At 33.8% G+C, this 27,986-nt stretch overlaps 2 protein-coding genes across 17 annotated transcripts; one reads left to right on the forward strand and one right to left on the reverse strand.

Annotated features, from left to right (window-relative positions):
• Positions 1-1,567: 1,567 nt before the first annotated feature.
• LOC122636129 (protein hu-li tai shao) lies at positions 1,568-20,971 on the reverse strand. 8 transcript variants are annotated; one of them, XM_043827058.1, is made up of 16 exons: positions 20,597-20,971; positions 16,136-16,279; positions 15,782-15,968; positions 15,287-15,669; positions 14,683-15,129; positions 14,453-14,589; positions 14,225-14,342; positions 12,072-12,185; positions 11,813-11,905; positions 11,508-11,703; positions 11,287-11,424; positions 11,005-11,076; positions 10,544-10,618; positions 4,738-4,805; positions 3,373-3,501; positions 1,568-2,200 (listed from the first exon to the last, which is right to left on the reverse strand). In XM_043827058.1, exons 2-15 carry the CDS (start codon positions 16,241-16,243, stop codon positions 3,388-3,390), a joined length of 2,250 nt encoding a protein of 749 aa, XP_043682993.1. In that variant the 5' UTR covers positions 16,244-16,279; positions 20,597-20,971; the 3' UTR covers positions 1,568-2,200; positions 3,373-3,387. The 8 variants fall into 8 exon arrangements, with proteins under 8 accessions (XP_043682993.1, XP_043682991.1, XP_043682995.1 ...); XM_043827056.1 differs by having other exon boundaries at positions 3,373-3,516; XM_043827060.1 differs by lacking the exon at positions 10,544-10,618.
• Positions 20,233-27,671, forward strand: LOC122636131 (DNA ligase 1-like). 9 transcript variants are annotated; one of them, XM_043827072.1, is made up of 4 exons: positions 21,885-22,014; positions 22,140-22,178; positions 26,069-26,272; positions 26,760-27,671. In XM_043827072.1, the coding sequence occupies exons 3-4, from the start codon at positions 26,120-26,122 to the stop codon at positions 27,546-27,548; spliced, it is 942 nt and encodes a 313-aa protein (XP_043683007.1). In that variant the 5' UTR covers positions 21,885-22,014; positions 22,140-22,178; positions 26,069-26,119; the 3' UTR covers positions 27,549-27,671. The 9 variants fall into 9 exon arrangements, with proteins under 9 accessions (XP_043683008.1, XP_043683007.1, XP_043683005.1 ...); XM_043827068.1 differs by lacking the exons at positions 21,885-22,014; positions 22,140-22,178 and adding exons at positions 25,295-25,505; positions 25,909-25,913; XM_043827073.1 differs by lacking the exons at positions 21,885-22,014; positions 22,140-22,178 and adding an exon at positions 20,233-20,368.
• Positions 27,672-27,986: the final 315 nt, after the last annotated feature.

The following is a 27,986-nucleotide window of genomic DNA, read 5'->3' on the forward strand; positions in this document are numbered from 1 at the left end:
TTCTTCCGTTTCTTCTTTTTTCTTCTTTTCTTTTCTTTATTATTCTTTTCCTTTTTTTTTGTTTTACTTTCGACAGAGTTAATTCGTCGTCAAAGGATAAATGCGCAGAAAGAAAGGATAGGAAGAAAGAAAAGAGAAAGACAAAGATTTAAAAAAAAAAATCGTTCGGTCCTCTTCTATCGAAAACCTCGTCGATAAGAAAAATCTTCTTTCAATAACACTCACCGATAAATAATTAAATTAGATATAAAGATAGATTTTTTTTTTCTTTTAAATCGATTTGTTCAAACGCGTCGAGAGTTACAATCCGATGATTACGATGACGAATGACGATGACGATTATCATTAATTCTCTTTTTTCGCAGACGATTAGAAAGAAAAAACAAACAAAAAAAGAAAACAAAAATACAAAAGTTAAGAGTCGAGTTCACGAGCCATTGCGATTCTCTGTTAATTTCTTTTTCTTTCTTTTCCCCCACCTCCCGCCCCCTCATGATCGACGTTATAAACGACTTGAGAAGATACATTCATAGTATCGATTTTTGTTTAACAAGCAACAGTTTTTATAGTTCTCTTTAATTCGTTTTCATGTATATTTATGTATATATGTATGTATGTATCTATGTATATATGTATGTAAAAAGAGGATAGTAGATGCTCGGGCCGAGAATTCGAAAGCGCAAAGATCGGCACAAGCTGTCATTAGTGTCTTCGACAAAGACGAGTAAAGAATATGACTAGGGCCGTCTTTGGCGAAAATGTATTGTTACGTCGTATTGGTCGTCGATAAGAGAAGTCCGATACGATAAAGAAAAGAAAAAATTACACGACTTTTACGAAACATACTTTCGTAATATGATTCTATGTATATGTATATATATATATATATGTGTATATATACGATAGTGACTCCTTTAACCTGTTAATCGTAAAATTTGTCAAAGATTGTAAATAAAAACGTGTAAATTATATATACACGATATAACTTTTTACTCGATTAAAATATAATGATATCGATTAAAGGGATCTTTCTTTTAAATTCGTCCAATACATAATAAAACATAAAAATGATTATCAATGTAGATGCGATTAATGAAAAGTGAAAAAAAAAACGAAAAAAGAAAAAAGAAAATTAGAAAAATAACGAATGATATATATTTATTTATATTTATTATTATTATAATTATCGTTATTATTTCTTGTTTTTTTTTTGTATGTATTATGTACTATAGTTAAAAAAAAATTTCTGACGAGTTATGATCGTCGTCATCGGTTAACAGGTTAAAGGTACAAGCTCGTTTTGCATGGGCAAACGTAAGAAAAAAAAATAAAATAAAATAAAATAAAATAAAATAAAATAAAATAAAATAAAATGAAATAAAATACTACGGGGGGAAAAGAAAAATATTAATTTGATTCGTGGCGACGAAGAAAGGAGATATTTGTTACCGTCTTACCATCCTCTCCCCTCCCTTTTTCTGCGGACGCGTACACGTGCGATTTTGTTATCCTTTATTTTTTTTTTTTTTTGAATAAACTTTTCTCTTTTCTTTTCTTTCTCTCTCTCTCTCTCTCTCTCTCTCTCTCTCTCTCTCTCTCTCTCTCTCTCTCTCTCTCTCTCTGTTCGTTCTTTTTTTTTTGTTTTGTAAGAAAAAATCTTTCTGATCCCTGTTTAATGCACCTTCGAAATGGCCTTTAAGGATGTACTATTTATATATGTTATATCAAGAAGGGAATGGGGGAGAGACGGAATCAAGTATTAGCTAATAGAATACACTGGTGTGCGATGCTTAAAAAATTAAAAACGTAAAAATGTCACACACACACACACAACGGTACTATTATAGATTCCTTATCGTAGATGCAATGCGATGGCAGTCTTGTATCCTGGAAAGATGCTGTGATTTATTGTTCGGCCGCTTTGATTTTTTTCTATTTTTTTTTTTTCTTTTCATTTCTTTTTTCATTCCAACGTATATGTATCGTTCTCTCTCTCTCTCTCTCTCTCTCTCTCTCTCTCTCTCTCTCTCTCTCTCTCTCCCTCTCTCTCTCTCGGCCTCTGATCATTTATATTATTGGTCGTCCTGCCTTCGGGTTTCCATACTCCTTCCTATTGATTTACAACATTTCGTGCTTCGCTCGGAAAAAAATTCGTGTTCGCTTCTTCGTATTAACGGTAAGTTTTTCTTCGTGGCAGTGTCTGTAAGATAAAAGAAAAAAAAAAAAAAATAAAAATTTTAACGAGATTTAATTCGCAAAAAAAGTAATTTAATCACAAAAAGGGAAATAGAAAGAATTTTTATATGGGACATATAAAGATTTTTGTCATTTTTCTTTTTCTTTTTTCTTTTCTTTCTTTTCTTTTTTTTTTTTTTTAATCACTACTCGACGTTCAGTTTTACGCGACGCTATGTATTACGATGACAACTGTACTACTATATTTTCCAAGTCGCGATGATTCGTTTTTACTGGCCTAAAAACAGTGAAGATGATGCGATATGTTTTTGCCTAATAATGCAAAGACTGCAAATGCAACTAGCAATAGCTCGACTAATTCTAAGAGCGATGCTGCAATCCCGCACTCTAAATCTCACCTGTTTCAGCACACATCCCAACACTTTTCTAAAACACATTTGAAACTCTTTTCTTTCTCTCGTTCTTTTTTTTTTTTTAATTTCATTACGATCGCTAATAATTTAAAAAAAGGAACATTAATCTTCGCGACTTTTACACAACACTTATTTCACACTTATATAACAGTTTATTCATAATAATACGTTGTCGTTCAATGAACAAGAGAGATAAGGCTGCTGCAATTTGTAATCTGGAAATTATTTGATAAATATTCTATTTCAATCGTGTTTTTCAGATCAACGATAGCAATGATATTCAAATTTTTATCTTGAATAATATATTTTTTAAACAATGTTTATTACATCACTCGTTCTTGTTTCTTTTTCTCAATGGAAATAATTTAAGAATTAAATCAAAACTATTTATAAAGATAGGAAACAATACAATGATAATTATACATATTTTTGAAACGTATAAAAAAATTTATCAATTGCCGTCGCTGCTCCGAAACTGACCTTCTCTTTTTTTCCGTAATTCACAAAATATTCTTTCTTTCTTTCTTTTTTTTTTTTTTTACGGAAGAAATATATTAACGCGACAATTTAATACGACAGAGAAAGAAACGTCCTTGTCGTGCTATGATTTGGAATATAAGCGAATTGAAATTTTTGTTCGAACATTGATTACACGATTCACGAAAATTCGAAAAAAGATTGATTAAATCGGATATGAAAAAAAAAAATGATTACGGTTCTATAAAATAAATAAAGTTGAAAATATTATGCTCAAAATACGAACCTTCGTTATGGCTACCTACGCCTCGACCGACTTCTTCTTTTCCTTTTTCTTCTTAAGAAACGACGGCGTCCTAAGGCCCTTCTTCTTCTTTTTCTCCTTCTTCGGCGATTCCTCGCTAACGCTCACGTCCTGCGACATGGAACCCTTAACACGGAAGGTCCCAACCGTAACCATAAACCTTTCCGCATGCACATGCGCAACGTCGTCGATATGGTTTTAGGATCCCTCAGTGAATCTCGTTACGATCGATTTGATTATTCGTTTTGATCGATCTGTCACGATTGAAAAATTTTGAATGGCTCGCTTAAAAAAAAAAAAAATAAAAATAAAAAAAAAAATACACTACGTATGCTTCCATAATTTTTATAAAATTATATCCATATCAAATATTTTTAGAACGATGAAACTTCGAGCCATTATTTAAATTTCGAATAAATAAAAAGAGAGTCCTTGGAGATCCTAAACCTTTCTCCTTCGATTGCATTCGAGTCATGCATATTAGCACTATTGTATAGGCAATGAAATGGCGATTTGAATGAAAGAATGGAAACAAGAAAACAAATAAAAAGAAAGGATATATATAGAAAATAGAACGAAAGAGGAACATCTATGTCGAAGCTTCGAGCTTTGTAAAAACAAGCACAGCTAGGGTTGCCCATTTAACTATGGCTTTCTTATATACCGCGTTCTCGAGTAGAAATTCCAATTGCGTGGTGTTATTTTTTTTTTTTTTTTTTTTTTAATTATTTATACGGCTGTCTAAAGTCGCAGATCCTACGTACGTCGATGCGCTTGCAAGCATTTGTAATTTATGTAGTTCTTTGTTGTTTTTGTTTTCTTTTTTTCATTTTTTTAATTTGTTTTTTGTTTTGTATTTTTTGTATTGGATGTAATGTGCCGTATGATTTATATGATATGACCACAGGAGCCACGATGAATATAGTAGAGACTGGGAATGGAACAGGCATGAAAGTAAAATTATGCATATAAATGTATGTATGCGTTTTTAGACATTAAGAAAGAAAAAGAAGAAAAAAAAAAAAAGAAGAAAAAAACAAACGATGAAGACACGACATGTACATGTTATCAATTGTGAACATCATGACAATGAATAAATAAGAAATGAATTGTTATGGAAAGTTCGAAAAGCTCTGAGAAAAAAAAAATTAACGAGAAGCCAAACACCATAGATGCTTCTCACATTATTAAACATTATTAAACGTTAAACATGGACACGTGTATTAGTTATCACATTTAGAGAGAGTAAGACAGAGAGAAGAAATTTTAGAGAAAAAAAAAGAAAGAAAGAAAGAAAAAAAGAAAAGAGAAAAAAAATAAATAAAAGGAATGAATGTTTTAACGAACCTCCTTGCTACTTTGAGAAAATGTACTGTGATGGGCGTCCGAGTGATCGCCGTTTACGGTATTTTCTCCTGAAACACAAAAGTTATTTTATTTTAACGAACATTCATATAGCTCTCGTCGATCGATTAAAAAGAAAAAAAGAAAAAAAAAAAAACACAAAACGATCGCACGAATTAAATTGAAATATTAATTCTCGGATAATCGATAATCTTCTTTTAAGACTTCTTTTCTATTTTTTTTTCTTTTTACAAAAATCTTTTGTCAGATCAAACATATATGATGGAACAATTTCAAATGTAAAAGGATTTTTCAATTGTGTATCTCCGAGGATTAAGATTATATTAATAATTAATATTAATAAAATGTTAGCCATTGGATAAATAAGCGTACCGATATAATCGCAACTTACCTTACAAATGCAGGATAGCGTTATTGTGATTGATGTTTTTTAGGTGATTGTGATCATATAGCTCGTTACAGTGAATTGTGTTGTAACCCTTAACCTTTTTCATTCCCTCTCCCTTTCCTTTCTTTCTCTCTCTCTCTCTCTCTCTCTCTCTCTCTCTCTCTCTCTCTCTCTCTCTCTCTCTCTCTCTCTCACACACACATTCTCTCTTTTCGTTCGAGTAGATTCACCAAAGATCGTGCAAAAGGCAAGATGGCACGTACGTTTCGATTAAAGCGTTGGTAGAACATTTTAATGAGATACGTATAATCATCGATCAAAAACAAGCAGTATAATGTCGAAAGAAATTAGGGAGATTAATTATCCGTGCGTTCGTGATTATTAAATGATATACCAGGGACTAAGGAATACGTTTTTACATATATATACAATTTATAATAATAAATATATATAAAATTTATTACAGATATTAAAAAAAAATTATATAAATATATGAACATATATGAATATCTGCAGTAAATTTTGAGAAGTGTATATATATATATATATATATATATATCATGTTTTATATATATATCATGTTTTATTTAAAAACCAAGAAAACTTTATGTAAAATATTATATTAACCCTTCGTACTTGAGAGTTTCAGAACGGTGCCATTATTTCAACGCAAAATCAAGATTATTATTTTCATTTTTTTTTTCTTTTTTTTCCCCAGAGTATCTCTGAAAATTCGACAATAAAACGAATTAAATCGGGGGCGACAAATGATCCTTTTAAGCGTGCAACGGGTCAATATGCAAAAGGATAATCGTACGAAACATGCAAACCGTAGAACTTATTCGTCCATCTTGAGTTATAACAATTACCATACGAATTCGTTAGAAGGGACTAGAAACAGAAAAAGAAGTACTCTTGCAAAATTGCTCATCAATGTAAATGTTTAAGACACAACGTAAACGTTTATTATTCTTATCATAAAAACAGGAACGCATAAAGCGTCTCCGTATTAAGTAAATGTATCTATGTACATTAATATATTTGACCTACGATCCTACATTAACATAATGAAAAAAAAAAAAAAATAAAATAAAATAAAATAAAAAATAATAAAAAAGAGTAATAATAAAAAAAAAGTAGAAGAAGAAGGAGAAATAGAAAAGAAAAATCATTAGCACGTTCATTTGTGCGATAGAAAAACATAAAAAAAAAAAAAAGAAAAAAAATGAGCTCCGTACTCATTCGTAATGAAGTATCAAAAAAACAAAAACAAAAAAAAGAACAAACAAAAGAAAAAAAAATAGAAAACGTGAATAAACAAATTGATTTTTTTCCTTAACTTACGTTGCCTTATCTGTATCTTATCATTCCGTGTATTAAACTATATATCTAATCTGTCATTATTCTCCTCGTGAAAAGAAAAGAATATTACATTTATAGATAAAAATAAGAAAGTGAAGATAAGCGATGATAAAAGTAAAGCGAAACGTCAATCAGAAAAATAGTTGTGGTCGTGCGAACGAAAGAAAAAGAAAAAAAAAATAATAAAAAAGAAAAAAAAAATAAGAATTTGAAAAATAAATCACAAGTAAATCTCATTGCTCCGAAACGAAGGAACGATCGTCTTGGGTGGATTCGATCAAAGAATTGATACTATTCAGTTTCATCCCTGATACCAATCTGTACAAAGAAGAATCCTCGTATCGTGGAAGCATGTGAGATCCCGTAGTAATGTCGTTTTTACCGAAATAAAATGAATCCGTTTGAAAATTTTCAGTTTTCGGATTAATGATCTCGTCGAGACAGGCGAGTTCTTCGACGACGTTCTTCGTAGACAAAACTATTGACTTGGAGTTCATCAGTTTAACATTTTCCGTCGTTTCGAGAACGTCGTTAGGTCCTACGTCGTCATCCTTGACGAATGTAAAATGATTTTTAGAATCGACATAGATTGGCGATTCTGAGGGTGACTCGAAATCATTACAAATGATATACGTCGCGTCTGAAGAAATGGATACTCGATCGGCCGACTCGTTGAAATTCGATGGATTTGAACATGATGATGGTCTGCCAGACGTATTGTACTCGCTACTATCGTCCTTGCAAGTATAATAATCCGTCGATTTAATCGATTCCTCGCCGGCACTGACGTTTATACTATCCTTTTCAACGAATGACGTTGTTATTGTTTTCGTTGCTATTGTTGTCTCGGTCCTGTTTTCTCGACTTTCCAATGAACAATCGACGCAACATTCGAGACAAGTATCTACGAGCACGCTTGTAGTTTCCTCGTTAAACGATTCATTGCTATTCTCTTCCGTTATTGGTGATAAATCATGACACTGATGATCGTTCCTGCAATCATCGAATGAAACATCGTTCGAGTTTACGTTTTCATTATCGACTGTCGTTATTTTATCGTCGATTACGATCCATCCGTTGCTCGATCTATATTGTTTCGTACTCGTAACCCCGTCCATGTTAACCGTGATATCTTCGAAGTTCTTATGGTGATGATGATGATGATGGTGGTGATGATGGTGATGATGATGATGGTGATGACGATCGTGATCTGAAACTTCCAAATTCGTTTGACAATCAACATTAACGTTTCCTTCTTCGTTTGTACGTTCGATCTCACTGTGTTTACGTTTACGCGACATCTTCGTCGTTTCATTGAACGATGAATTATTTTCTACATCCGACTCGGATCTCTTCACTTGAAAATTTAACGTTAAAACGTCGTTGTTCGATCGATCGGTTATAGAACAAAATTCGAGAACTATCTCGTCGTTCAACGGTATCTTCTTCTTTTCCGAAGGATTTTCCGTTATTAATCGAACGTTACGATTTTCGTCCACGTCGTCGTCGTAAATATTTTCTATTTTCTCGAGAATATTATCATCGATGCCGTCTTTGCCATGAGACTTTTTATCATCATTTCCGTTCGATTTCCCTGAGGAACGACGTTCCAGACAAGTACACGTTGTTAACGTTTTATCGATAATCGATGGATCGGTTGTTCGATCTATTGATTTTATCGTCGAACATTCCTCGATATTATCGTTTTTAATTGTTTCAATAACGTCGTTACTCGACTCGTGTAAAATCGTCGATCCATTGATATACTTCTCGTCATGATCGATCCTCGGTGTAGAAACAAAAACTTTATCTCCCGTGTCATGCTGATCGATCACGTGATGTACGAGTTCGTCGATAACGATCAAATTTGATTCCGTAGAAATCGTACTCTTCGATGATACGTTCAAGTTAAATGTAATACGAGATGCCTCCTCTATAACCTCGTCCACTATGTTCGTTGCCTCGACGTATGCTCGATTAACATCGAGTTCCGCTATTATTTGATTAACGCTAGTATTCATCTCCTCGCTAAAAGATGCACCAAGAAAATCTTCCAACTCTAGAATCGTACCCGTCGGCAATTCTAATATATCCGATCCGTTATTAGAGGATTTCTCGTGGTAATCGGTGAACGAATTATCGGTGGAATCATCCTGATGAATATTTTCTATGGATGGACATTCGGATATAGAATTTGATTCGTTCGCTCGTTTCGTCGTTTCATTCGTTTGATCATCATTCTCGTTCGACGACCTATTAACGACGTTGTCAACGTTGTCGTTATTCTCACAACCTAAAGTCGTCGATACATCGTTCGACGGTGTCAAACTATAGATCAAGCTCATGTTCGTCGAATCCAAATTATACTTCACCGAGGCGTCCGTCACTGGCAAAGCGTTCAAGCTAGCACGAGACGGCAAGATCTTGTCGTTTATACATTTTATCACATCACCTAGACTATCTCGACGATTATGATCGTACGATCCCTCGTTGTTCTTCCTCGGAATCGACAAACAGGTCACACATTGACAATCATCTTCCCAAATAAATTTACATTCGCTAAAGTAACTTACATCCTTCTTCTCTTTTTTATCATTCTTGCGACAAGTTAAATCTTTCCGAACATCATCCACCAGACATTCAGGAGACTCAAATATTTTCTCGTTTATCAAATTCGTTAACGTTCCGTCGTCGACTTTCTCTATTGCCGCATCATTTTCCGTAGTCTCGTCGTTATGATTTACGTTGGAAAGTAATCCTTGAGTCACGTCACTAGGTCTCTTATCCTCGTTTCGATCGTAGTTAGTAAATTTATCAGAACATTTGTCTCGAGCGAATTTGTTCCCATCTTTTCCTTGAATCGCACAGTTGCCGCCGTTCAGCATTCTCTTCTCATAATTATCGAAGAACTCGCGTCTCGCTTTAATACGAGTCAAAAAATTCTTCAATAATCGCGTTTCATTGTTGCTACGAGTATCTGCGACTTGTTTACCATTGCTCTCGTCGTTAGCTTTCTTAACCGGCTTCCAGGTCGCGTTCCACGAACGTTCGATCAAGGTGGGTTTCATACGTTCGGCGACGACTGAACTGCGAACTACCTTTAAATGCGGATTATCATGAAGCTCGGGAGATCGCCAGCCTGAACGAACGCTAGTACTGGATTCGCTGCCGCAACCGCTTGATAGAGCACAATCTGTAAAATGACATTGTCCAAAGACAAACGAACCTCAGTTTCTAAAAAACAGATTTCTTTTCTTCCACGTTCAAAATCTATTCGCTCCGAGAGTAGTACGACTGTGAGCTCGTTATGATCACGGATCGCTCACACCTTCCACCCCAATCATCCCTGTTTTCCCTCTATAATCCCATTGAAAATAAACAATAACATTTTCGAGATTCTTCTCTATGTTTTCGATCAACTCCGTATTATCGTGCGCCTCGTATTAAAAAATCATTCTCTCGCTATGGTCAAAAAAATAAAAAAAATAATAAATAAATAAATAAATAAAAAATAAAAAGGAAGAAGTAAAAGCATGACAACAAGCACGACGTATAAATTTTTCGTTTTCATGTGTGTGTATATGTATATATACATTTATATATGTGTGTGTGTGTATATATATATATATATAGATTAATAAATTAATTTATTGCACGATCGCTAAATCACAAAATAATATAAGTATATAGAAATGATTTAGCAGATCGTAACATATTTCGGTGTATGTTAAATTGTTACGAAAGAGAAAAAAAAAATAAAACAAAAAAAAAATAATGATAAGTGCGGGCATAAAATTTGTACAAGAAATTTCGGCATGTATGTATGCGGTGCAAGCGTTAGCGATCATAAAGATTCCTTCTCTTAACCATGTTAGAAGCAAAATATAATAAATATTTAATGCAAGGGAAAAATGTATAGTTTATAATCGTGCGTGTGTGCGTTTGTAACGTTAAAGGCAAACGTGCGATCATGCGTTACCTGATACAACACACTTTTTTCTCCTTCAACCTCTCCTCCCTTAACTAAGAACCGCTTACCTTGCCTGCTAATATCACTTTCTGCTTCGATCGCAGCACGTCGCATTTCATTGAGGAACTCTGTAGTCGCATATGCTGTATCAAGAATAAACGATTACATGCATACGTCAAAATTGGGGAGGACAGGAAAAATATTCACATGCGATAGAGAATACTTTTTTCCTTTTTTCTTCTTATTCTTATTCTTATTATTATTATTATTATTATTATTATTATTATTATTATTATTATTATTGCAAGAAATACTTATTAATGGGGAGTAATCAAAGAAGATCCAAACGTATAATCATACAAGGTATGCAATTGGATAATAAACATGCGACAATTCCAAAAACTCTAAAACCATTAAATACTACTTTGCGTTTCATATCATATCTTCTAAACAGCCAAAACATTCTTGCAGGGTATAACAACGATTAGTTCTTTGTAAATTTTTTGTAAATTATTGCAAATACACTTACCGTCACTTAGAACGACTTCTGGCTGACTGGGCGCAGGCACTTGTTTCGTTTCTATCCGTAAAACTCGTGGTTCTGTAGATAAAAAAATAAAAAACGCTGTTACTAATGTTTTTATCGTCAAACAATTTTTAATCGTCAAACAACAATTGGCAATAAACATAGGTCTTGTTTTTATATGATGGAGGCGTGTCGTACAAGGGAAAAAAAAAGTATAAAAGATAATAATAATAATAATAATAATAACAATAAATAATAATAAATTTAATCGAATATTTCTCTTACCGTCTCTACTCTCTTCCTCGGTCTCAGACGTAACAGAGACCGGTGACTGAATCGGACTCTTGGCAGTGCTAGATTCGTGTGTTGCACGACTGATGTTGAATGACGACAATGCCTCCGATTCTGACTGTGACTCGTCATCTAATTACAAAAAATTCTTTATACATTACTTTCTTCCCGGTTGTAAAACGAAAACATTTTTATAATAAATATTCAACGCTTACAAGGATCACCCTTCTGCTTGCGCTCTACCTCCTTCTTATACTGATCTAATTCCTGATCCGTAATGGCATCAAATGGATTCTTTGCGTAAGGTGTTTTGTAAACCATTGCGTTATGTTGAAATCCTCTTTGTATGATACCTTTACTGGCTGCTCCTACGAGAACGACTTGCTCTCCGGTACCACTGATCGTAGCGTCCTTGAAAATAATTAAGACATTGATATAAAAATTGTTGATAAATAGATATACAGGTAAGATAATGAGCTAATATATATACATATATATGTATGTATGTTAAAATTTCTACCTGCATTTTTTTCGCTTCTTCCCACGTAACACCTTCCAATATGTGCGATTGTGGTCCAGCCGATATTTTATCTGCTCTACGATAGTCTTTTATCTAATAAAAGGAAAACATTCATGCGTGCTTTCGTTATATTAGTGTTACATCTCTGAATAATTCATAAACTTAATTATATTAAAGCACAAGTATATAATTTGCAAAAAGAAGTTATGTATTAATAGAATTATTTCGTGAAATGGCATAAAAATATATATTCACTTACCTGCTGTTGTATTTGTTTGAATTCTTTCGGATTAGTGTTTTTAGGTACAAACTGGAGAGCACCATCGATCTTCACCGGAGTACTGCTATGGGTCGGAGATCCATCGGACACCCACTGCACACAAAACCAGAGCATTAGAGAGTTGACCCCCTTTTCATATATTTTACCAATATAATTTTCTTTTTTAATTTTACCAATAAATGATACATACGGTTGCGCAGTAAAAAGTAAAGTACTGCATGTAATGTGTGCCTGCGTTGCATATTTTTCTTTAAACTATATAATAAATATTATTTTCTCTTTGGACGCTCATTTTTTAATATTTTCGAATAAGAAATTTATTAAAAAAAAAAAAAAAAAAAAAAAAGGAAAACAATTTCAAATAACGTGTTAATTTGTTTAGTATATAACTTTTTGAAATTACAGTATCGTTATCAAACGCCAACTGTATGAAACGTTTGAAGGGTCATTTTACCTGGTTTTGTAAATGCAGTGGATGTATACCGAGGTCATGGAGAATTCGTTGACACGACCGACCAACAGGCACACATTCATACAGGTTTCAATCCGACGAACTCTATTACTTTCTACAGAGCATACATGATGTATCACAAAAGAAAAAAAGAGAGAAAAAAAAAAAGAGAAGAAGAAATGAAATGCATACTAATATAACGTGCAAATAACATAAAAGAAAAAATGACTATCAATCTATTTTGATAAATTTTGATGAATATAGATCATCAATCTGCAATTGTACATCACACCCGTGCACACGCACCATTCTTTGATTTTGACTAATTTATATATATATGTTTCGAATAGTTAAAACATTGTTGAGACGTGTTAGACAACGGATTAAACTTTATTCGATCATGAATAAGCTACAGAAGACAAAATGACGCACAATCCTACACACACATATATATATATTTTTTATATGTATATGTATATTATATATACACTTACATATGTTTATAATCATTAAAGTATTATGTACTTCACATCTATCCAGCATTCATTGATAACAATATTTACTTTGTGCTCCTTTCTATATCAGATATACTGAAGTAATTCTTTTTAACGAAGTACACACAAGTTACATATATGATAATTTTAATAAATACTATAATTTTTATCGCACACATTGTAAAAACGTGATTCGATAATGCAGTGGAACCTATTTCAAAAAAGAGAAATTATTATATATGATAAATCTGAACTTCAACTAGTTACTTGGATAAATTATTATATTCTGTATTAGATTATTATTGTGTTATATTCTGCAACATATCAATTCGATGTATATCATTATAAACAATGAAATAGACGATGGTGCATCATTCTACAACATGACAATGTCTTCTGAAGTCATCTAAATATTATATATGCAAAGGATTGATCAATTTCATTTGATCTCCCATGTATAACGATATAAAATTTCACAAGATACATCCATTAACATATATTTAATATGAGATACGATATTTGTTTTATATATTAATCCATCAACTGCTTAGAATAATTTTCATTTTGCTTTTATAACAGTATAAAGCATAAAAGGACTATGCGATATATAAGATGAGCATTATAATATATGAAAGCTAAGCTAGAAACATTAAATGCATCATCGTTTTAATGGGACGATGCATGAATGGAATGCATAAGTATATTTTGAAAAAAAAAAAAAAATTTGGAATCTACTTCTTCCTTCGTCAAATGTACTGTATATAATATGTACTCGAAATACATTTTAGGTTTGACATTTTTGTACGATATTCCATAACATAGATCGTACAAATTTAATACGACTTGATAAATGAAGGAGAAGAGGAGTATCGTTGATGTGAATTATTCTATAACTATTTAGGAATATTTGGCGAGTATTATTCCCTACGTACCTTCCGCAGTGTATTTAAAAACTCGCGGATACATTATATATAACATGTATGATCTTTACAAAAATCTGCGAACACAAATTTTCATTTAACGATCGGAATGATGGCCTTAGCTGCGTTGAATTCATTTGTAATATATGCATATATATATATATACATATGTGTATATATATATATGCGCCTATGGCATTTAAATGGTATATTCATTTAATTTATAAGTGCTTACTCGTTTTTATTCTCAAAAGTAATAACTTCTACCTTTGTAATCTTCTTCGGATCAGGAGTACCAGTTTCCAAAATCTCCACCTTTTGATACACATTCGGTGAGTTTAACCAACGTGACCTATCTGTACCTTTACGACCACCTTTCCAAAGCCTATACAATAAATTAAAATAAAAACTTAGAATTTGAAGAAATTAACTATAGTAAAAATCTTTTAATCGTTGTACTCGTAATAATAACTTTGAATTGTGTCGAGTACTTACCCCTGCTTGTACAATTCTTCCTCTTCGAGCAAATATCCTAAAGATGAAACTGCTGGTGGTACCTCCACGTCGTTTCGAGGTTTTGGAGGCTCTCCTTTTACAAGTGGATTTCTATATATATAACCTGTACGAAAACCCTACAGAAAAAAAAAGATAAGAAAAAAAAAGTAACATTAATCATTTTCTTTATGAATGAAACTGAACAATCAGGAAATAAATTATATACTTACAGCGTTATCGAGCATTCTCATAAGCGCTTCAAATTCCGTTCCACCTATTCTCCAACGTTTTTCTAATTTCTCTGTTATCACTGTAGATTCTGGTGCTGAAGTATGCTGAGGAATTGGAGGCTTTCTTGATGCTTCGAAGATCGTTTTCTTCGATTCTTCCGAAATGAGATTTAAATTGTCTAAACCAGCTGGCATAAGTTTCAACTGCGTTTCACAGGCCAATACGGTGTTGTATACATTGTAAAAAGCTTCTTCCACTGTTTCACCACAACAAAGCGCACCACGATTGGTTAAAAGCATTACTTTGTTAATAGGGCCAAGGTTTCTAGTGATTTTCTCTCTTTCTTCCGGATCAAGCATTCCGCCAACATAATGATGCGTGCTAACCTCACCAATAACTATACTTTCTTGTCCGATTGGCAGTAAACCACATTTTAAGGAAGAAATCTGTGAGAAAGCCACAACAGAATTTAATAAAAGGAAAAATTTGAAAGGACAACTGAGAATAATGAGAAGAAGAAGAATAAAGAGGAAACAAAATAATGATAAAACAATCCAAATAGTTATATCGACCAAATAAATGTATTCTTTCTTGATTACTTACAGCAGTAACGGACGGAGTAGATATATGAACGATGCATTTGATGTCAGGTCGAGCAGCATGTATCGTAGAATGTAATTGAAATCCGGTAATGTGTATACCAAAATTTGTTGTTCCTTGTTCCACTACGGAACCCTGCATGTCGACCTTAATCAAACTAGAAGCCGTTATTTCATGATAGAGCAATCCATAAGGATTAACCAAAAAATGTTCTTGATCCTGATTCAAACGTGCCGTCATTTGACCACCAACATTTTGCGTCCATCCGTATAAATCGAGTAATCTGAATACGGCGGCGAGTTTACAACGCAACAATTTTTCACCTTTGGCATAACCCATGCTTTCGACACCGCGAATATCATTTATAGGCACCACGCAATTCGAATCTAAGATTTATAAATAATCACGTAACTTAATCCGATGTAAAGAATCAAAGAAAAAAATTAATGAAAAAACTATAAATTTATACAGTGGCTGACGTTTAGGTTAGTCACTTACTTTTAAATACATTTCCGTTGAAACGTGCTCCTTGAGCACCCATCATATCGGAGATCTGTTGTAACAAACCGGATGGTCCAGCGCCGTCTTTCATTTGCGTCTCAATTATACGTTCCAATTCTTCCCTGAATAATCGCGAATTCATCATCATTTCGACTCTCTTTCTCCTTTCCATTTCTCTCATATCCTACGAATAATGGAAAAATTACGCGTAAAAAGATTATCGATCGCAATTGTTTGCACGTTGAAACATTTCTTCCGGCTATTCCCTATCTTATAGATAAAAAAAAAAGAAAAAGAAAAAGAGAAAACGAAGAAGGGAAAACAAGAGATAATGCGTTAAATATTACTCACAGCATCAATGTCCGCGGGCCTTATTTTGCTTTTTTCTTCCTCCGTAAGCCCGTCCATTGCCCCGTTTGTATGAGGTTCTGAAAGTTCCTGCTGACTCGTATCCGCCATTTCTTTTGTTCTGTTTTTTTTACTCGCCGCTACGACCTGGTGAAAGTAAAAATTAAATAATAATAATAATAATAATAATAATAATAAAGAAGTGACGAAAAGAAAAATCTTGAAAAATCAACAACGTAGAAAATCGTCCGCGTCAAATCGAATTCCAAGTTTAGAGTCCCGTTCGTAAACGAGACTGATGATATCTTATTTTAAAAAATACTTTTCTTACAAAGATCTCGTTCTTCGAAGAAAAAAAATAAATAAAAAAATAAAAAAAAAATCGATATAAAGCGAAGCACTATTGGTTATGTGTATCAACGAGGACTATTGCGTTACGACTACCGGAATTAGACCACGTTCTACTATTCACCGAACTATAAATAATTTGTAATTCGAAGATCACCCTAATGACTAAACGTTTTAATCCTTACTCGATTCTGTGTTGCTCGAGAAGAAAAAAAAAAGAGAAACAGAAAAAAAAGGAAAGCATAATCGAAGCAAAGAAAGACAAACGATTCCGAAACGTTCGTTCACTTTCAAATCGAGTGATTTGTTTTCTCTTTTCTTTTCTTCTTTGAAATTGCGCGCGAATTTCGTAGATACATAACTCTGCATATCATACATTAACATAACACGTAATTCATCTCGAACATGGGTAAATCTTCTATTTCTCGTCTCTTGCAAGAACGTAGCAATGCGACGAATAGCTATGTTATGTATATATATATATATATATAATATGTATATATATATATATGTCGTGCCTAATTACAGAGATGCGTCATTTCCGGTTTAACGCGCATAACGAGTGGGCATGATACGAGATCTCTTATTCGACTTAGATTTTTCCCCCTTTTATTCGAAATCATTCTAACGGTGATTGTTTTGTATATTTTTCTTTCCTCTTTTCTTTTTTATTTTTCTTCGAATCAGATCGCATAATGTTAACATAATAATGACGTTACACGTTAAATGGCTTTGACCTACCCATAATAACGATGAACGGAGATATAAACTGTCATGAACTGTTGTATAATTATAAATATCACATAACGTTGTGACATATGTGTGTGTGTGTGTGTGTGTATAAAAAAAAAAAAGAGAAAATGTATGTAGATAGTATAGTACATATATTGTATAGAGAGCGTCGTCCTTTCCGTCTCTCTTTTTTTTTATTTCTTTTCTTTTTTTTTTTCGCAACATTCGATAATTAACATCGTCCATGATGCCTAAGTACACCCACAGAATCATTTAATTAAGCAGACAGAAACCATCGTCGTTCATGCGTACGTATTGTACGATACGTATGTGCGAACGTGACACGCCCAGAGTTCCAATGACGATCGTTGTAGGACGCTCCGTTAGACTCGAAACACATCTTAGATATATGTATTTTTGTCGGTAGAAAATATATATACACACACTTTTTATAATGTGTGTGTATATATGTGTTATACGGTCAAGAATTTATTTTCGATCCTAACCATTATCGTCCTTGAAAATCTTATTGGTTATGAAAGAGAGAGAGAAAGAGAGAAAGAGAGAAAGAGAGAGAGAGAGAGAGAGAGAGAGAGAGAACAGTTGAACAGTAAAATAACTGTCGCAGTAATATGGAAAATAAGTGGTCTAAATTAAAACACCTACGTCTTGATATATCTCTTTTTTTCTCTCCCACACCCAATCTCTCTATCAATAATTAATAACTACGAATATTTCTTTTTTCACGAATTTATTCACTAATGAAACTCCTGCATCCAATGTATGGTCATTCTCCCAACACGAGGAACATGAACGCGATCGAGATCATCTATTGTTTTTTTTTTCGTGGGCGGAATTACAAATGTATATATGTATATATGTATATATATATATATATATATATATATATATATATGTACGTACGTACGTACGTACGTGCACTACAAATCTCTATACAAATTCGATCTATTCGAACGTACTAAAATTAAAATCATCTTACTGTCATAATCTTTCATAATGATATATACATCCATGATGTATGTGTGTATGAATATATATATATATATGTACTAATACAGTCGATGACGACACGTCTCGTGTTCCTGTATATTGGATATGCGGCTTTACACGCATGACGTGGCCTCTCAATGATTGCAACGAGCCAATAACTGACTCTGCCGCACGCACATACACACACTATGCGCGCGCGCACAACACCACATATATATATAACGTTAAATCGACATTTATAAAGACACGATCTTTCACATGTGACATTAGAGTTTCTTAGCTTTCTCCGATATATTTGATTCCACAAAAAGAAAGAAAAAGAAAGATAGACAGACACTGAGTGAATGAGTGAGTGAGTAAGAGAGAGAGAGGGAGAGAGAGAGAGAGAGAGAGACGGATATCGGACAATGACCGAGATTATACTTCAACTTTCAAAACAATATTTAACGTCACTATATTTCTTACCGTCGATATTATAAACGCTAAAAGATTTTTAAGCGTGCTATACAACGATAATAATGACGACGACGACGACAACGACGACGAATAGAATCGAATCACTGCCCGCTAGATATAATGCAATTCGATCTTATCGTCGTCTATCGACAATAACACTTCGCGATATTTCTCGAGTGATAGCCGAGAATTTATATTAATTACGATAACACGTAAGAAATTTGGGACACTGATTGTTAGTCGAAATAATATATAAACGAAAATGTAAAGGTGAAAATTTAATCGTTCGATACAAATTAAATTATTATCATTATTAGTATTATTATTGTTCGTTATTATTATTAATATTAATATTATCAATCAATTAATTCATTAATAAAATACGATCGCCCAAGAATATTTTCGTATTTAATTTAATACAATATAATAGAAATATAAGCGAGAGATTTATAAGCTTGGTTAAAGACGCGTTATCTTATTTTCTCTAAAGCGTCCTACATACATATTTCTCTGGAGGGGGAGGTGAGGAGGGGTGGGGAGAAAAAGAGGAAGAAGGGAGGAAGGGAAGGAGAGGAACGAACGCTGAAGTATAAACTGAAGTATGCTTGATCGCATGTAAAAGAAGAAGAAGAAAAAAAAAGGACGAAAAATTAAAAGAAATTGAAAATAAAAAGAAAAACAAGAACAAAAAAGTGGGAAAAACCAAGAGAAAAAAAAAACAATAACAACGTAGACATCGATAGAACGTTCGGTTCAGTCCATTGAAAAGAACTAATTTATTTACAAGTGATAACAAAATTTTGGGACAGCGTGAAACATAATTACATATTAAAAGCGAGTTCATTTATGGATGCTGGAAAGATTGAACGCGATCGAGGAAGAGAAGAGAAGAGAAGAGGAGGGGGAAGAACTACTTAACGAGTGTGCGTACGATGGGTGGGTGGTGGTGGTATGGTGAGTTGGTGGTAGTTAGTGGTAGTGTAGTGGTAGTGGTGATGGTGGTGGTAGGAGTAGGGGAAGGGAGGGGGGTTGATGAGACGCGTCTCAACCCGATATGCCCTTCGTGTAATGGCAGGAAAACGGATAAAGCGTGGAAAAGGAGAAGGAGAAAGAAAAAAAAACGAAAGAAGACAAAAAAGAAGAACGAGAAAAAAGGAAAAAAAAGAAAAACAACGAATACAGTATCGCTTTCAACCGTTAAAAGGAATAAGAGACAAGCATAGCCGTTGTTTAAAAGACGTACGCTCTGTTCTCTCTACTTGTTCTATTCTTTTTCGGGGTACGATACCTCGAATAGATTTAGCCATTGGTCGATCGACGAACGAGTATAGAAGAAATACGATATCGAAGGAGAGAAAGAGAGAGAGAGAGAGAGAGAGAGAAAGAAAGAGAGAAAGAAAGACATAGTAAAGAACAAATTGTGGTATTAAATGCGAACAAATAAGAGCATATAATATGGGATAGATAGAAAATAGGGGGAAGAAGGAGGAAAAGGAGGAGGAGGAGGTGGAGGAGGAGGAGGAGGAGGTGGAGGAGGAGGAGGAGGAGGAAGGTAGGGGAAAGGGATGGAAATGGGTACGAACACCACTAATGATGTTGATCGGTACTGAACCGGATTTGACATGACACACCCCTCACTCGTCACACTACGTAATTTCTCGTAAAACACTGGTCGAAGAAGGAAACACCGTAAGCCGTTAAAACTCTTCGATTGTGTATGCCAGCGGGTCGTGACGTCGTCGTAGTAGTAGTAGTAGTAGTAGCAGTAGTAGCAGTAGTAGTAATAGTGTGTAGTAGTGTAGTAAGTAGTAGTAGTGGTGGTAGTAGTAGTAATAATAGTAGTAGCAGCAGCAGTGGTAGAAGTGGTATAAGAAAAAAAGGAAGAAGAATAGAAATATATACATACGTTTTGCTTACCTATTAAATAAAAAATACTGTTCCAAGTCGTTGGAGTATTATAATATCCGAATTCTGCCGGCAGCCAGAGTTCGTCGATACAGCGTTTAGCTCTTTAAACGTGCCTTTTTAGCTGGAAAACCGCCTTAGGAGAGAGAGAGAGAGAAAGGGAGAGGGAGAGAAGAGAGAGAAAGATATAGAGAGAGATAAAGAAAAGGAGATAGAAAGAATGTGTGTGTGAGAGAGTAAGAGAGAGAGAGAGAGAGAGAGACAGAGAAAGAGGAAAAAAAGAACCGAAGGAACGAGAAAGACGAGAATGAACGAAAACGTTCGGGTCCCTTCCGTTCGGCGGATAGCTTCCCCGTCGGCGATACTCTTCGTAAGCGATCAACTAACAGTAGCCAAGCCCTTCTTTACTTTCCTTTTCCCTCTTCCTCGCTTTCCTCCGCCCGTCCGATTGTCCGCCGTTCGACCGGCCGTTCTTCCGTTCTTCCGCCGTCGTCGTCGTCGTCGTCGTAGTCGTCGTAGTCGTCGTACTCGTCGTACTCGTCGTAATCGTAGTTGTCGTCGTTGTCGTAGTAGTCGGCGTAGTCGTCTTAGCCGTCGTTCCTTCTTCTTTTTCTTTTTCTTCTTTACCGCTTTCTTCCGCTTTCTTTCCTTTTCTTTCCACCGTAAACGAGTCCCCCCTTGATATTTGACTTAAACGGTAACGTAACGGCACCCGGCAACGCGTAATTCTACGTGGAGGAATCGCGATCCCCAGATACACCCTTTTTCCTTCTTCCTTCCTTTTCTTTTTTTTTTTCTTGTTCTTTTACACGCAGATCCTCAATAGATCCACGAAAAATCGCATAACTGGAGCCCCCGTTTCCACTACACGATAGCGTTGGATAATAGCACAAGAATCGATCGCGCTCTCTCTCTTCTCCTCGCACTCATTCCCCTTGATCATGGGTTAAAAGCAACCAACACACAACACGCGTCTTTATGACTTTCGTTTCCTCCTCTCGCCGCCGATGTGCGCGCGCTCGTTCTCTCTCTCTCTCTCTCTCTGTCTGTCTCTCTATCTCTGTTTCTCTCTCTCTCTCTCTCTCTCTCTCTCTCTCTCTCTCTCTTTCTCCCTCTCTATCTATCTAGCTTCGTGTGGCGCTGCTTTACAGCGTTCCTGTCCAAAAATAGGACCAGCAATATCGCGTTCATCTTATTGGACGATAGCTATTTGGTCCGCCATGCGAATCTAAACTACGACATCTGATTCGTCAATCGATAAATACTCGTGCGTTAAGTGGCTCCCTCTCTCATCATCCAATCCCAGAGAGTTATTTCACGTTGTCCTTTCGTATCTTCGTAAAGACTCGCGACCATTGGACGATAACTTCGTCGTAATTTTAACCTGGGGATTACGTTTGTGATATAATTGCGTAAATACGTAAATTTTGGTAAGTTACAAACGATCGCATTGGAATATCTCTAGAACAGTATTATTTGTACAGTTTCAAGTGCAATGTTTATATTATTTTTTGTTTACACGACCCAACGAATTTTTTCTATCCGTATGTTTCAGTGATGACAATTGAAACAAAAGTGTGGTGCAAAAATAAAGGTATATATATATTTATACTATATATAAAATATCAGAACTCAATCATTGCAGAAAACATCTAATTTTTTTTTTAAATCGATTTAGTAGTTATGATAAATGCATCGATTATTCTTTATTTCTGACATTAGTATATTTGTATATCTGTATAATATATATATATATATGTGTGTGTGTGTTTTTCTAACAGTATATATTACGTCGGTATTTATTTAATGTTATACGACTTAATTTTATTCAACTTTATTAAAAAAGTCAAACTTCGAAAACCTTTTTTTGTGGTATTTATTGCATTAAAAATTTTGTTTATTTCATTCAACGAACATATGAAATCTTTTAAGATAAACAAAAATATTAATTTTTCATTTAATTATTCTGAATGATAATTCATGTATTCTATTATAAACAGTATTTTTTGCTCGGGTGTAATATTTTGCACATCCTTTTTTTTTTCTATGTTATCTACTCGCAATACGAAACAATATTCGTATAAAAAAAACATTGATTATTAATATATTGAATGTAATGTAGCGAATGATTAACAAATTGTTAATTAATGAAAAAATTGTAATTAAATACGATACAGTGTTATTTCAATTAATGTATATCATATAACATTTACTCATTTTTTTTTCTTTTTCTTTTTCCTTTTTTTTTTTTTTTTTTTTAATCGATATTTTTAGGAAGTACATATATTTTCCAACGTTGCCAAACGTAATTCAATGCAACGGAAAGCGTGTATACATTCCCAATTGCGATTACTAGACATTTATATTCAAGAATACCGTGTCAGAAACTTATGCGTCTTTGACGCGTAAGCTGCGTTAGGACAACGTTATCACGGCGTACTTTATTCTATTTTCTGCGGTATATATATATACATATACATACATATATATATATATATGCATAGATAATAGGAGTGAATTATTCGTAATACTTGTGAAAATATTATTTGTAAATAAATTTTGATATCAAGTTTATCAATTGTCACGGAATAAATAAATGTTTGTCGATTATATGATCTAATCTTTGATCGAATATAAATATATGCGTCATTCGACATTTTATGGATGATTTCGTTTATTCGCGCCGAACTATGACGTCAGAAGAAAACCTCGGAATCTGATTGGCTATCCGTAAGTACCCGTAACAGTAAAATTCCAACATCTTGAATTTTTCGACCGTTGATGTTACTCTCACTTCGGTACTGTTACGGCAGCCGAATCGAGCAACGCGATTGGTCGAACCATATTGTTGTTATTACAGAAAGTATGTGTGATGTGTATGTGTATTGTGTGTCAACTAGCCTAACATTGTTTTCAATTGTTTCAAAGAAAAATCTTTTAACGTTAATATCTTATCTTTAGAATATATATGTATATATGTAGTAAAAAAACGATTACATTATTTAGTTTCTCTATCGCTTTGACTTTTATTGTTCTGAAAATACAAATATTTCATTACGATAAAGAAATTGATAATAGACCATAAAACGAACGAAAGCGAGCGAGGTAATACTAATAAAATTCATTTAATCAATTTTTCTTACTTTTGTAATAATTACGTTCCTAGCATGAAAAAAGAAAAGAGGAAAGAAATTAAGTAACGTTAACGTAATCGGTCATCGCATAACTCGCATAAACGGAATGATAATTTTACACAATGAGTAGCATTCGAAAAAAAGAAAAAAAAGAAAAAAACAAAAGAGGAAAAAAGAAATGTAAATCTTATATCCAAACAGGTCATCCATCTTCGGACGATAAGACAGAAAACCGATGGATTCGAAACCGGTTTATTTCATCGCTTATGGGAGAAAAAGAAAGAGAAAAAGAGAGAGATAGATAGAAAAGAGAAAGAGAGAGATAGAAACTATTACGTTTATAAATAGAAATTATATAATTGAAAACTAAATGTCTTGTCAAGGTCCAACATTTCGTTTAACAATAATGAATTCAGGTATTGTTTACGACTTGTTTGGATTAAATAAATAATAATAATAATAATAATAATGGCGATGAGAATGACGATGATGACAAAAACGTTGCCGCGAGCCTGGCACGGTAATGGCGAGGGGTGACGGTGGGGAGTCTCTTTTAATCATGCACAGCCAGGGCCAATGATTCATACCCAGTCGCATCACATTTGCTTTAACGTTTACGTTGGTCACGCCGTAGTCGTCGCGAAACCTCGTGATTACGGATAATATCCATTCTATTTATTTATTTCCTTTATTTCTTTCTTTCTCTCTTATATCGTACCTTTAGAAAGAACACCTTTGTAACAACCAACCAAAACTACAATAACTACAACACCACCACCAACACCAACAACAACAACAACGATAACAACAATAACCAACAATCAACAACGTCATACGTGTTTAACCCAATCGAATAATGTATTGCGTGCGATCGTTACGTACTACACAACGTATTCGGCAATGTATTTCACGGGCGAACATCTGATCGTGCGTCGCGTATTCGGTTACATATGCATGCATGTATGTATGTATGTATGTATGTTGGATGTATGTCGATATAAGTATGTGTGTATTCATGTATGTTCTATCTATCTATCTACCTACGTAAGTACGTATATATGTACGTAATGTATGACGTATAATGAGATCGTACAAAGATTTATTCCTTTTTTCTGTTCTTTTTTCTTTCTTTCTTTCTTTCTTTCTTTTTTTCTTTCTTTCTTTCTTTCTTTTTTCATTTTCTGCACGTTTATCATGTTGACGTTGAGCCTCGTAACGATAAGAGAAAGAGTAACGGTAGCGAGACGACGCGTCGTTAACGATGACGATGTCGTCGTCGACGTCGAAGACAACGACACGACGACGTCGACGACGACGACGACAACGACGACGACGACGATGTTGTGTCAGTTTCGACGTCAATATTGTAACTAATATATTGAAATGAGAATATAATATATCGGTGACGGTTGTAGTATCGTATAGGCTATAGAAAGATAATAATCAGTGTTTAATATGTCATTGTTAATTCGATAATACGTAGATAAACAAATTGTTTCACGGTTTGCCTCGCGATATTTCTCGTTAATTTATTATTTAGATACTTTTGTTAAACGGTCGAAGAGTTCCATATTCGTTCGGTGTGTGTGTGTGTATATATATATATATATACGTATACGTATGTATGTATATGTATATATATATACATATGTACACAAGAGTCCGAAGAATTTTTATAAAAGATTTCTCGAACAACACGAATGGTTCAATTTTATTTCATTCCGGGATTTTAAGTCATCTACGATATTATTCGACGTTCGCCGTTTTGATTGAATCGTTCGATCGATGTAAGTATATATCGCCATTAGCGATAGCGGAACGGAATGTAATGTCCTTGATTTGATTAGAATTTAGAAAGCCATTTATTTTGTTGTTTGTACGTACTTAGTTCTAACAAGTATTATATCCTCGTGAATTTCTTCTGTTATAATAATAAATAATAAACGAAGGCATTTATCGCGATTATTTTCTCATATATAATCTATTACGTTAATTTACTAATCGTAAATACACAATTTATTTTGTATCTAAGGCACAAAACGCTTAATTTCAAGAATGCACAATTAATGATATAATAAATAATATATGAAAACAAAACAAAAAATAATATTTGCATGATGTTGTTCTCGATAATCACTTGGGCTGGCTTAAAAATATATTTGCACATGTATTACCTTCTCTCATCAAAAGAGAAGGTATGTCAAAATTTTTTTAAATTGATAAATGTATAGATACACATACACACGCACATATATAGATATATAATCTGTATAGGTATGTATGTGTATGTATATTTATATATAAATATATGTATATATCTTTGTTCCTTTCTCTGTGTCCTTACATACAGTGAAATCAACGGTGCAAACTGGTTACTATTTCGGCTCTCGAAAACATCAAAATGCCATTATATTCGAGATCGAACAACTATGCTTCGAAGCTAGTGATCGTTCTACAGTTCACAGCTTGGATCTCAGTTGGCATAGTTCTTCTTCAAAAAGGCGTAACCTCCTTGCGAAGTCAGTCCACGATAGAAACAAAAGGCGATATGCAGGTACATTGTTTTCATATATATGTGTATATATATATATATATATAAACACATATATATATGTACATGTAATAACGACGATATAAAGAATATCTATGTATGTATTTTTCACGAAGAAATGGAAAATACGACGAAATATAATATACGCAAGATTTGCGTTTTAATATCGGTTTAATGTCGTTCGAAAAAATGTCTACGCTACGAATCGAGATTAAATTCCTATATGAAACTTTTATGAAACCTCGTACGTAAGTACGTATAATATTATAATTGTATTAATATCGTGTAATCTTGTATGACGTCGTTCGTTTATTCATTCATTCATTCGTTCGTTCATTCATTCATTCATTTGCACGTATAAAATGCATAATTTTTTTTTTTTTAAATATTATCAAAAGCAAGATTTCAAAAGTAAAAGTCAATTAGAATAATGGATATTGTTTCGATGTATCAATTATACATTATATCGTGATTTCAAATTTTCTCTTAGGAAAGAAACGATGCGACGATCAGATACTTAAATGATAAAACGAAGAGAACGGCGGATAAAGATGATATTTCTAACGATATTACGAAATATAAAAAAGATTTAACCGTCAATTTGAAATTATATCAGGAAAAGGAAAACGATATGTCACAAAGATATTGGAATCGACGTTCGAATGAACGTAATAACGTTGAAAATAATATTATGGAAGATATTAACGATGAGCATTCAATTACAAAGAAATTGAACGTACTCGGGCAAGAAGAAAAAGAAGAAGAAAAAGAGGAAAAAGAAGAAAGAGAAAAAGAGAAAAAAGAAGAAAGAGAAAAAGAGAACGGTTTGATTAATTCAAGTGAAACGAGCACGCAACGTGACGTCTATAATTCGTCATATCAGTCGAATAAGACCGAAGATTACGATAGTACCGTCCTTGATCCCTCTAAAACGTTAAGTTCGACTGCAACGTCTAATAATTCGGGAAAGGAAAAAAAAATACGTACTCGTTTGAATAGTGGCGGTGCTGCGGCCGCCATTGCTATGGTCGCTGTTGGTGCTGCTATGCTCGTAGTCGGACCTATGGTCATCGTTTTACGTGCTCTTGATAAAAGACGACAAGAAAGGAGATATTTAAAATCATCGAGGTGGGACGATCAACCGCCTACTTATGAGCAAGCGACATTAATGAACGAAGTTCCGAGATATTCAACCTTAAATTTAAATGCCGTCCATAATTCCCGCGCTCCGTCCACATCTTCGCGTCCAATCGCAACTTCCTTTGAAAGATCTCCTTAAGTTAATTTATTTTTATATTTCATCGATGCATATGCGTGATTTTTTTTCTCGTATGAATTGAGATCTTTTTCTTTTCTTTTTTTTTGTTTTTTATGTCCTTTTCTTATTTGTTTTTTCCTTCTCTCTTTCTCTCTCTCTCTCTCTCTCTCTCTCTCTCTCTCTCTCTCTCTCTCTCTCTCTCTCTCTCTCAGTCTGACTCTCTCTTTCTTTCTCTCTCTTTTTTATCATGTCGATGCACATTGCACAAATTATTTTATCTCGAACATAACGAAAGCACAATTTTTCCTTTTGTTTTGTTCTTTTCGTAAATTATCGATATATTCTTTTGTATATTATCAATTATTAAGTAAATTAGATTTCTTATAGAGCGTTAAATAAAATTCGTTGAAATTGTTTGCGCACGTAGACAATGTGTTTTCGAAATAATCGAAGGTTTTG

Source organism: Vespula pensylvanica, chromosome 20, assembly GCF_014466175.1.
Source record: "Vespula pensylvanica isolate Volc-1 chromosome 20, ASM1446617v1, whole genome shotgun sequence".
Classification (NCBI taxonomy): domain Eukaryota; kingdom Metazoa; phylum Arthropoda; class Insecta; order Hymenoptera; family Vespidae; genus Vespula; species Vespula pensylvanica.

What these genes read in the sequence shown, in the direction of transcription:
- LOC122636129 (XM_043827055.1), bottom strand. Translation starts at nt 16,243, where the DNA reads ATGGCGGATACGAGTCAGCAGGAACTTTCAGAACCTCATACAAACGGG. An exon ending in TGAGAATGCTCGATAACGCT is followed by an intron (nt 14,590 to 14,682) that starts GTAAGTATATAA and finishes TTTTTTCTGTAG; the next exon opens with GGTTTTCGTACAGGTTATAT. An exon ending in ATCCGAAGAAGATTACAAAG is followed by an intron (nt 12,186 to 14,224) that starts GTAGAAGTTATT and finishes TTTTGTGTGCAG; the next exon opens with TGGGTGTCCGATGGATCTCC.
- LOC122636131 (XM_043827073.1), top strand. Translation starts at nt 26,120, where the DNA reads ATGCCATTATATTCGAGATCGAACAACTATGCTTCGAAGCTAGTGATC. An exon ending in AAACAAAAGGCGATATGCAG is followed by an intron (nt 26,273 to 26,759) that starts GTACATTGTTTT and finishes ATTTTCTCTTAG; the next exon opens with GAAAGAAACGATGCGACGAT.